The sequence below is a fragment of the Passer domesticus genome, chromosome 4 (genome assembly GCF_036417665.1).
Source record: "Passer domesticus isolate bPasDom1 chromosome 4, bPasDom1.hap1, whole genome shotgun sequence".
In the NCBI taxonomy this organism is placed as follows: Eukaryota; Metazoa; Chordata; class Aves; order Passeriformes; family Passeridae; genus Passer; species Passer domesticus.
The window spans coordinates 60,430,603-60,442,111 of NC_087477.1; the positions used below are offsets into that span (position 1 = coordinate 60,430,603).

Genomic DNA, 11,509 nt, shown 5'->3' on the forward strand with positions numbered 1-11,509 from the left:
GTGCAAAGAGAAAGCCCCACATTTAACAGGGCTAGACTATAGGTGAAGGGTTTCTCTCTTAGGGGTGAGAGCTTGAGTTTACAGCTAGAGGGGAGTGAGTGAAGTGTTGAGGTGTTTGGGGAAGGAGTGGCCCTTCAGACAAACAAAGCCCATCTCTTCCCTTACCTTTTGGCCTCCTTTGCAGCCTTTTGGGTTTGTCCTTAGCTGTCATTGCAAGGCAGAGAAGCAGCAGACAGCCACACAGGCTGAGCCCCCAGTGATGCTAATCCCACTGGGAGGTGGTGTGACTCTAGATCATAGAGATTATCTAATGATAATTTCAGCACAGTCTTCACTAATTTCAATCTTCATTATATTTATCAAACTTGCAAAAAAATTAAAAGCAAATACCTGAGGAAAACTTCAAAGATGCTCTCAAGCTGTCTCCCAGGATGCTATAATAAATATGTGAAAGAAGGCAAGGTAGTCCTTAAAATAGTCTTCAGATATCAAAGGCCTGGAAGTGAGAACTTTGCAGCACTTGCCCACAAGTGTGGCATGGGGCTGAGCACCTCACTGAGCATCAGACCTGTGTTTCTCTAGCTCACTGCAAGCTCCTGTCAGACCTGAGGGCTGCACAAAGAGTTCACTAATTGGGCTACCAGATTTATGTGTTTTGATAAAGAGGTGCAGCTGTAAAAGTGAATGAGTCTCTAGGAGGGTGTGGTTTGGGTTTTTATTGTGTACTTCAATTATATCAAGTATATTAACAGTACCATCTTACATTAATTGGGTAATCCTGAACTATAGCGTTTTATGGGCAACAAGAATTAAATACAATTTAGGTACAATTGACTTAAGAGGGCTTATAAATGTGTGTGTATTACAGGAATCCCCATAATTAGTCCTACAGCATTCATTTAATGTTGGAATATTGAAGCACACAAATTATGAAGGTTAAAAGCAAAATTTCTTTCCAGCTGACACAGTGGCATTTCTTTAAAGCTATAATTTGAGTTAATACAGCATTCATTAATAATAATGAAGCTTTTAGTTTTCATAGTTGCTTTACTTATTTTCTTTACATTTTTCACAGTAACATAATTGCTGTCAAGTTTCAGGTGTGTTCTACAGAAGTAATAAATTTATTATAAAAATAGACCAAAAGAGTCGCCTCTGAAGGAAACTATGAGCTGTGATGAAGTGATCCATTTGATCAGGCTCTTCAAAGACCCTTTTTATGCATTTCACCATATTAAGAAGAAGCATTACACTTAAATAGTATGCCCAGTTGCTGATTCTTAACTCATTTTAACCTACTTGTGAAAGTGTAAATTATCAATAGCTGCACCTCTCAAAACTTATTCATTGTACCTCACCCCATCTGAGTTCTAGAAAATGGAAATGTAATTCCAGAAGTACTCATTCTCTGTAGGAGCAATTACATGTTCACTTTGGGTTGTGTTTCACTGTCGGTATCATGGATAGTTAAAAACGTTTCTTTTATTGCAACTGACATCTTCACTTATTTGCCTTGCAAAATAAGCAACAAAAATATTTGACTTTTGCAGGGGAGTAAGCAGTTGCTGAACAACTACCCTGTCTACATCACTAGTAAACAGTGGGATGAGGCTGTAAATTCTTCCAAGAAAGACGGACGACGGCTCCTTCGCTATCTCATCAGATTTGTTTTCACAACCGATGAGCTTAAGTACTCATGCGGCCTTGGGAAAAGGAAAAGGTCAGTGCAGTCAGGAGAGACAGGTCCTGAAAGACGTCCTCTGGATCCAGTTAAAGTAACATGTCTCAGAGGTACTGCATCTTTTCGCTCAGTGTCCACCATATGTGATCTCATTTCACCACATTGGCTCTGGCTCAGTAGAAGCATTTTTGGCTGACAGTGGCAGAACTAGAAGGGGTTTCACAGGCAGGTGACAAGCACCCAGAAACCCTCCACGTTCTTTTCATACATACATGCAAGTGTGTATGTATGTATAGTATATGTGTTTGGGGTGTTTTTGATGGGAAAAAACAAGGCCTCTTTAATAAGAGAGGACCCAAATGCAAGGGCACATGACACTAATACACTTTGAAAAGCAGTGAAGCAAAACCAGATGATCCTGATTACACTCTTTTATAATAAGCTCAGGTAATTTGTTAACACCAATACACAGCACAACTAACCAAAGGAATAGGTACAGTCTAATGTCTGGCAAGGATGATGCACAAGAACACAGTGCATCATTGGAAAGAGTGCAGAAGCAGACTTTCAGAGTAGGTTTGGAAACGTCTTCTAGGGTCAAGAATATCTTCAAGTTAATTACAAAGTATACATAAGTGTGCTGTCCAGAATTTAACTTATTTTTGGCATACTGATGCAACATTGCCAGAAAATGTTAGGGAACAACTTTCCTCCATGTTTAGCCTGAAAAGGGAGGGGAGTTTTGCAAGCATTTCACAATGTTAGAGAGTGAGGCTATTGCACAGAAAGGGTACAGATTGCAAAGAATGTTGTGTACTTTGGTATCCTAAAATTGTTTGAAAAGGCTGGTAGCAAGCTTTATAATAAAACATACAAAACAGGACTTTTTAAAGCCAAAGTAAAAATATATTTTTAGTTTCAACATCTGCATTGTATAAATGCATATGCTTATTATTTCTTTAATTAACTCATAGTTAACTTTATAGTATTTTTTGAGCACATACATGAAATTTTGTTTGAACTAACCTCAAGAATGTTTTACTAATGAATGCAATGTAAAAAACTATATTCTGGTCAGTCAGTGGTAAAAATATCTTCACTCATCTAACTGGAGTCCAAAGTGGTTATACACATCAGATATATGGGCCTCTTCCCTTTTAGGGCAGAAGAATCCAACAAGGCTAAGTAGATAAGACTTGTGGTTAGGGTACAATACTGATGTAAGCAGGTAATGAACTCAGATTTTACAAGCGGACAAATTAGGCAAACAAGCACTTTTTGTACTACAAAATAATCTTTTAAGCTACTGTATGAGATTCTACCAGAGCTAAATTGGAGGACAAATCTATCATACACTATGCTGCAGAGGTCTAGAGAGTCGGGGACCCAGAAGTTCTCCTGGAAAATGAAGGCTGGAAACGAGTACTTTAGCATTTATTAAGTTATTTTAAATGTCACCTAATAATTTATGCACAAGCACAGTGCTGATACCCTTTTCTTCCCCTTTCTCTCACCTGGCTCCCAAGACTAATAGTAAACATGGAATTTTGCTTGTGGCCATTGTCTTTTTGAGGTCATGAACACACAGAACATGGGGACGCTCCTTGGGAGAAAGAGAAAGGGTAATTTCTTTAATTGTCAGAAGCTTGAAGAGGAAACCAAACATGCAGTAGGTAATGACCAGCTAAGGAAGCAGAGTAGACAGCTCTCCCCATGGGCCTTTGTGTGTAGGTGGGGACATGACAACTTTCTCCAGTGCTGAGAGTTGGCCACTAGCTCCTACTCGTTTACAAGCCAAGATAACAAGTGTCTGACTAATTCTCAACCCAGCTAATTATGCCTTTACACCATAGCCGAGAGTGCAAATTGGTTCTCTGTCTGCACTCAGAGTTTAAATATATATAAACATTTTTAATATATTCCTACAACTGACTGGTGTCTGGAGCCAGTTTTAAAACATCCTGGCAGGCTTAAATTACAGCATTACTTCTTTACATGGTAACCATTTCTCTGAGAAAAAGACGAGTGTGGGGGCACATGTGAACATAACTAGGTAGGAATTACTGTTGCCTGTGTGGATTTCCAGGGAAATGAATTTAAAACAGAGATCGCTATCACTTCTGCAGACACACTGCTGGAGGAGCTATGCAAAAATCACATCCTAATTGTCCAACAGATGAGATACCTTGCAGGCACGGGAACTGATGTAAAAGCACAGCATTCCCTGTCTGGAGATGTGGTGACAGTAATGAAGTTACCTTACACCACTTATTGTGCTGTTGGCTTGTCAACAGTAGAAAATAGAATTTAAAAATATCCTGGGACACACAATGCTGCATGAGGGAATAACTAATGTTACAGAATAAATAAGCAGCTCCGTTTCTATATGAGGTACAGTGTATCCAGTATCTCTAATAAGATGCCCTCACATTTAAAATCATATTTGGATGTTTCAAAGTCCAAATACACCTATTTGAGCTATGCAGCAGTTACAACGCCAGACTTGGCAGGGCACCTTCTGCAAGTCTAGCATATAGCATGTCAAAGAATCTGAAAAATAAATTATAAAAAATGTAATCATCACATACAAATAGCTGTATGTGCAGCAGCAGCTATTTAAATAGCTAAAATGCATGCAGTACAATTCATTTTCTCCTGCATTGAAAACTATTGCGAGGCTCCCTACATCAGCTCTCTGATCTCATTTAGCTATTTCTAAGGCCAAATTAGTCTCTGAAAAAATATGTGTAAAATACAGGGAGGTGAAAATAGCAGAACTTAAAAGAAAGATATCCCAGACAGACAGGAGCACCAAACTGAAATAATGGCAGTGACATTTTCCAGCAGGCTGGGGGCTCCTGCAGGTTGCAGGTGCTGAAGGAGCCAGCAGAGGGAGGTCAGAAAGATCCAGCAGCAGTCACCTTGAGGTATAGATACTAACAGGTTTCTAATGAAATATGTCCTGGCTCGTGTTAGCTTCCACACATATTGCACATGCTGAATCACAGCCCTCAGTTCAAATTAGTTCTTTGTATTTCCGCAAGAAAGGATATTACATCCAGGTCCCATGAGTCACCTGGGTAGCTCAGGTGTAACAACACACACTGCATGTGGAGAAACACACTTATGCAGAAATACAACAGGTCCAAGTGGCATTTTCATGGCATCCCCCATAAGGCTTTACTTCTGCTTAAGTGGAGCAGCAATACCTCCTTTCTTATTTCCCATGAGCTTTTGACACCTGGGCAATACCAGATGCTGCAAAGACAAGTTGCTTTTAATCCTTGCGTGTTTCCCTGCAGAGTTCATTAGGATGCACTGTACCTCCAACCCGGACTGGTGGATGCCCTCTGAGGAGCAGATTAACAAGGTGTTCAGCGACGCCGTGGGGCACGCGCGCCAGGGCCGCGCCGTGGGGACTTTCCTGCACAATGGCAGCTCGTACTACGAGGGGACTGACCACCCGGGGGCACAGGACGAGGTCTTCAACAGAGGGATGCAGGACGGATCTGGAGATTGATGGCACTGAGAACCGCGTCGCACTGCAGTAGCAACCACTTAATGTAGGAGAGACTGTTTGTTAAACATCCCTAACCCTGCTGTCATTTAGGAGTCCAAAGCATGTTTGAACACACACTGCATACATTGCAGCTTCTCCGTCCTACCCTATCCCAGACAACAGAAAGAAATCCATTTCAAGACCTGCTTTATGGGACTTCTCAGTGCCTATTCTTTCCAAACCCTTCATAGCTCACTCAAAGGGAACATGCAGTCCATTTCATCCAGTTGTAGAGGAAAGGTCATTTAAAAACTATAGAAGTGTCAAAAAAAACAACAGCTACTATCTATCTCTTCAGCCTATTGATAACAATCCCAGGCCTGGACTCAGAACAGATTTGCTTTCCCTGACTAGAAGATATGTACAAGTCTGCACACAACAAAAAAAAAAAAGGAGTGGTTTCCCATTTGCTAACAGAAAAGAACATAATTGTAAGTGCTACCTTAAAGTACCACATAAGACAGAAAATCCAGGGACTTTCTTAGCCAACTCTGTCAGGAAATTAAGCTTCCCGAGTAAAACAGCAGCACTCATCAACAGCAGAATCCTTCAAAGACCCAGAACAATAACAGGCATTTCTAACAGATAAAAATTGCATTGTATATCAGATAGACAGTATATTTATCTAGATTTCTAGAGGATTAGAGTTGATCATGACAGTTTTCATTAAAACAAGATTGCTAAAAACAAATTGCCATTTCTGAAGACAGATTTTCCTTTGTCTGTTCCTATTCTGCAGCCATATTACATAGCTTTAGAGGCTTTAAATTGCCTTTTCTTGTTTTCACTTTAATTTATGCTTTATATCCATTCCTTGAAAGAGGTGAGGCAATGTGCTGGTTTTGCTCAATGTTGCATTCAGGGAGGGGTTGGGCTAGAAGAACCTGATTTGGTGTTCTGTAGTAGGTAGACACGAGATCCAGACTGAGCGCTGTAAGAGAAGAGCTGTTGGAGCAGAATTTGCAATGGTGCACGACATTGGAAGCAGATACTAGCTTTAAAAACAAAAGTCAATCCACAAAAGAGTTTAATTTTACATGTTTAGGAGTCCATTGTCCCTCTAAATTGATCCACACCAGAAACATGCAATGCCAAAGAAACTATGCCCTTTCCTTTCCACATCAGTGTGTTTCCATCTCCTTACCTTTCTGTGCTCACTCAGGCCGGTGTTGGCATCCTCCACAGCCTGAACCAGCACTTCCTGAGGCACCATTTCCCCACTGGCAGGAACAGGGAGCTGTTTTTTGGGAAGAAAGCTCACTCCACTTTTGCCATCCCTAGTGCTACCTCATCAGCGTTGGCTCTCCTGAACGCGTCTCTCACACTGCCCCAGCTTTCCTCACTGCCCTGTGCAAGCCACGAGCCCAGCTACCAATGGCTCCCTTGGCCCTTCTCCTCCCTGCCCACCTTCTCCCCCAGCACCAGAGGCACTGGTCCCCTCCTGCCCTCACCTCCCCTGCCCGTGGCTGTGACAGGTCTCTCCAGCCCGTGGGGCATCTCGGGACACGGGCTCACCTTGCACTGCCAGAGAGGGGACCTTGCTCAGTCCCTGTATGCTTTAGGCCCTCAAATCTCCAGTACCTCTGGGTTCACTTTAATTTTGGTGATTTCTTTTGGAAGGGGCTTGAAAGGTACTCACTGGCCCCAAAATAATTAATTTATTTTCTTAAAGTCAGCTAGTAGTTTAGCCACACAGGACCTCAGTAGACCAAGGGGTTTACTACAGCATTCCTTCATTACAGGCAGGAGGTGACTTTCTTGGAGCTGTCACACCACGTGGTGGCCTCTGGAGGAGAAATTCAGTGTATAGAAATGTCACAGTACAGATATCCTATAGTAGCTTTTCGGTGTTGAACTTACACTTTTTTAAAAAGAACTATAATAGAAGATGTTACATTGCTCAGATGGTGTAAGTCTTGCTGGTCTATGTTTAATGTGGTGACACATGCCAGAACTATTTGGTAAAACATGTCAGAACGTGTGAGTCAACATTATACTGTAAATTTGTCCACAGCGATATGTATCATGCTGTGTTTTTGTAAACATTGTGATGGTTTCCTTTCAGATGCTTAATTGTATGATGTTTAAGATATAAACACTTTTTAACAGTCACAGAACAGAATTACTGAACTGGACAGACCTCTCACTTAATAACTGAAAGATTTGCTGAAGTAACTAGTAAGCCTAGCTTTATTTTTAGTGTAAAAAGCATAGCCAGCATCCTGGAGCCACTCACAATCCACTACTCTCATCGTGCAAAATAACCAAAAGTATAATTTCATCCTGAAAGCCACTTTGGCAGTAGAAATGGCTTTGCAGGTTTGGACCTTTCTTTATGAACAAAATTTTGTCCTCAGTTGCTTATGTGCACTGGCCAGTGACATGAATCATAGTCACAGACTGGCATTAGCAAACACCAGCTCATATTTTTGTTCATGTTTTGTTTTAAAAAAACAGAGTATAACAACTTTTGTCAGTTGTCTGTTTTCAATTGCCATCGTGGCCACTTGACCCACACATTTAATTTTAAAAATCCCAAACCTTCTTGCACAACAGCTTTTTCCAGTTAATTTGTTCATTAGGTGTTATATATTCATACACATTGAATATCTAAATATCTGCAGAATGTTAGATATGGGACCTGAAATAACAGATAGCACATAAGCCCTTGCAGAGGGAGATATCCATATTTAGGCAGTGTGCTTTATAAGCCAGCACATCCTTTCCCAGCAACAGAAGGAAACTGCTATCTATCATGTCACTCCAGGAAGTCCCAGGAGGACAGAGATTCTTGTCTTATCCTTCCATATGCTTTAATCTTACTGTCATTTATGTATCTGCCTTCTCTCAAACTTTGTGTAGCAGCACCGCACGCCCATCTGTGCCAACATGCCTTCGCTATATTTTCTATGACAAATATTTGTGGAGAAACTGTGATTAAAAAGAAAACATTAATCCTGATATTTTTATTGTTATGGTGTAGTTAATTCTATGAATACTTTCTTATGATGATTGTACTGTGTAGAGTAAGTACAGGTTAGGGATAGACCTTTATCAGATATTGTACAAAAGAAAAGTGCATAGTGTAATATAGACTAGTAAGGTTTTTGTGACTATTTCTATAGGATGTGTGAATTGTTTTCTATGTGGCAACACACATTTCTTTTAAAGAATATAAAATCTTAGAGAATTTTTTAAACAGTCAATATTTTTTAATTATAAAGACATTTGTTACCTACAGTTTACTATTTCAGGTGTTAATTCTAATTTGAATATTGGTTTTATTACTACATACCTCCAGTTCCATTTGTTCTGTTGCATAAAAAATGCACAATAAAAGTTAGTCTCTGGTTAACCTGTCTCTTTCTTTCTCTAGAGGCAATCTCGTGTCAGTGTGACAGCCATGATACCTGGATGCCACTATAAATATATATTAAAAGTTTTAGATTTATATAAAGGGCTAGAGCATTTTCTTTTGCATTAAATGCTTGTTTGGTATGAAGCACCAGAAAGCACAGGAAAATATTATGAAGAATTCAAGTATGAATATAATATAAATCATTTTCACCTCAATGTACAGCCACATAGATTTATGTGCTGGTTAAATAGAAAGACCATTCAAAGGAAGTACCCATCTGCAATGTTAAAGCCAGGATTTTCAAGCAGTGACGTTTAAATCCCATTTTAATTCAGAATCCAGTGATGACTGAATGTATCCTGTTCTCTTAAAAGCTTTAGAAAATCCTGGCTCCAGATAATTTGTAGAGGAATTACAGTGACAAACATTCCCCATGGCACACCACTGCTGCTGGGCTGTGAGGCCAGGGCCAGCCCACAGGATGGTGTCAGCCACTTGAAATGGTTACCAAAAAGCACCATTACAAAACAGTGCTTTTGGGTGCCTGTACTGCTGCAAAATTCACTGGGGCTGGGCACGTATTTTCTAGGTCAGGGGCTTCAGCCTACTGCTTTTTTTTTTTTTTGTGCAGATCACAATTAGTGAGAACCGTTTACTAATCTCCCCACCAAAATAATTTCAGGTAACTCTGAGAAATGGTGGTAGAAAATCTGTATTAATCCATCTGCAAACAATTGTAATTAGCTTCTCTCTGAAAAACTTTGACTTTCCTGACTTTTGGGCAACAGCTGGAAATGTCTGAGGGTAGATCCGGAGGCAGGAGGGAACAGGGATGGGCTGTGTATAAACAAAACAGGGTGAAGGAGCAGTATAGGCAGGAGCCCAGCAGGGAAAGCTGGCAGGGAAGAAGAGAACCTAAGTAGAGAAAGGCAGAAATTTGGTTTATGGAGCTCAAAAAGAGAGATTAGGTCTAACAGCAGGGCATATGGAAGGGGATAATCATGAGAGGTAGTGCCTGGGGCCGGGCAGGCAGAGGGAAGGGGTACAGAAGAGCTACCTGGGGTGGGGAAGAAGCAAGCCTGGGAAGTACCTGCAGTGGAACAAGCAGCACAGATGGGGAATGTAATTCAATAATGCTGCACTTTATCACTTTTCCAGTAAATACCTGTTAAACATACTGGTAAGGCAATGGCCAACCTGTGCTGCTGCTGTGCTGCAGTGCTGGTGCCCTCAGAAGTGTGGCCCATGCTCAGTTATATCTCTCCTGAGGCACAAGATGTCCCTGAAGAGAACTTCAAGGTCCAAGTGAGACACTGAACTTCATGCATATGAAGGTATTTCATTTTTACCTCATTTGCTTTGAACAAGCTCATATTATTAAAGTGTTTGTAATCTTACTTTAATAAGATTAAATACTCACTTTGCAAAACCTTGTCCTCAAGAGTTCGTCTAGGCAGGGTTTCCTCTGCTGAGGCACTGACTGAAGCCAGTGGACTGCCACTACCTCAGGCAGCATGGACAACAATACAATACTGACTTGCAAAGTGAGTTTCTGTTTGGAAACATGCACATAATCCCAAAAAGAACTCATCTTTCCCTACCTGACTTACTTGTGCTCATCAGTAACTACAAACAGTACCCCAGGGCTTCAGCACAAGGTGAGTGTGAATACAGCTCCAGGAAATCATCACGTGAATCTTAGTTATTGACAGAGCAAGCCAACACCACTGAGGTGACCTGACCACTCCTTCAGGTCTGTTTAAATCAGAGGCTCTGTCTTGGTTAGTTCCTAGTGAGTTCATACACAAGCAGCTCTGCAGGGATAAACCTTCCCTGCTGCACCAGGGAGCCCCTTGGAATACTTGGCAGATCTCATATATGACCTTGCCCTATGAATGCAAAAACCCTCCTCCACAGACCCTTCAACATCTGAAGCATAAAAGCAGCTTCTACTGCAAATGTATCACACTAAGGAAAAAAAAAGCCACACCAGCAGATTAATTAGCTAAGTTGAGAGAAAAAAATCTGACATGAACTTATACAACAATAAGTTGTATAAGGAAAAAAGCTAAAAAACCCTTTTGTCCTTAAAAACGCTTTAAACTTTCCCACTCATCTGACAGATATAATTGCCTCAACCTAGGTTGTCTTTGTAGGAAAATGGAAAGAAACTGCTTTGCTAATGACTCAAAGTAGTTTCCTATTAGAAAAGTTAATATTAAATTTAGTTCCCATTTAGGAACAGGGTCAATAGTAGAGCAGAAAAAGTCTAATTAAACCTTTTAAAAATGCTTGGTAGCAATGTAATTGAAAAGCTGCAATTCTTCTTCCAAAATTATGTGAGAACCTCAAAGAGCCAAAACCTGAACTACTTATTGATGGAAAGAGGGAATTGTTATTTGCTAAAGGATAACCCAAAGAAGCCGAGCAGCAAGTTCCAACACAGTCTCTTGACAAACAGAACATCAAGGAAACACCTGGGGTATCTTTTCCACCTACAGCATCAGGAAGATTCTTCCAGGCTGAGACATTTCCACGAAAAAAAGTTGACCTTGGCACATTTGTAAACCCACCAAATTCTAGCCAGAGCACCACTGCACATCTCCCTCAATGACCCAGAATTGTCCAATTACCTACTCATCAGATATAGCACCTGGAACATAGATACTGGAATTAGTCTTCTATACCTAAAACCCTTGTTTTGGATCACCTGGAAACTGAGATTCTACAGTAAATGTCAAAACCAATTAAATCAGTGCAAAGCATAAAGGGAAAGGAGCAGAATGGGCTCAAGCCACAGCCTTACTTGAAAATTCTTTCTTGCCTCAAGGTTTCCAAGTTGTCCAAATTCATTAGCATCTTCTTTCACAGTATTTAATTTTTGTTTTGCTGAGATGCTGAGAAAGTTGTC

At 40.6% G+C, this 11,509-nt stretch overlaps 1 protein-coding gene across 2 annotated transcripts in view; it reads left to right on the forward strand.

The window, feature by feature from the left end:
• The window catches only part of BEND4 (BEN domain containing 4), a 30,833-nt gene extending 22,238 nt beyond the window's left edge, over positions 1-8,595 (forward strand). Inside the window, exons 4-5 of one of the 2 annotated variants that reach the window (XM_064418296.1) lie at positions 1,551-1,720; positions 4,984-5,127. In XM_064418296.1, the coding sequence (XP_064274366.1) occupies positions 1,551-1,720; positions 4,984-4,993 (180 nt within the window). In that variant the 3' untranslated portion in view covers positions 4,994-5,127. Of the gene's footprint in view, positions 1-1,550; positions 1,792-4,983 lie in introns of both variants that reach the window. The other variant, XM_064418295.1, reaches the window with a different exon arrangement.
• Positions 8,596-11,509: the final 2,914 nt, after the last annotated feature.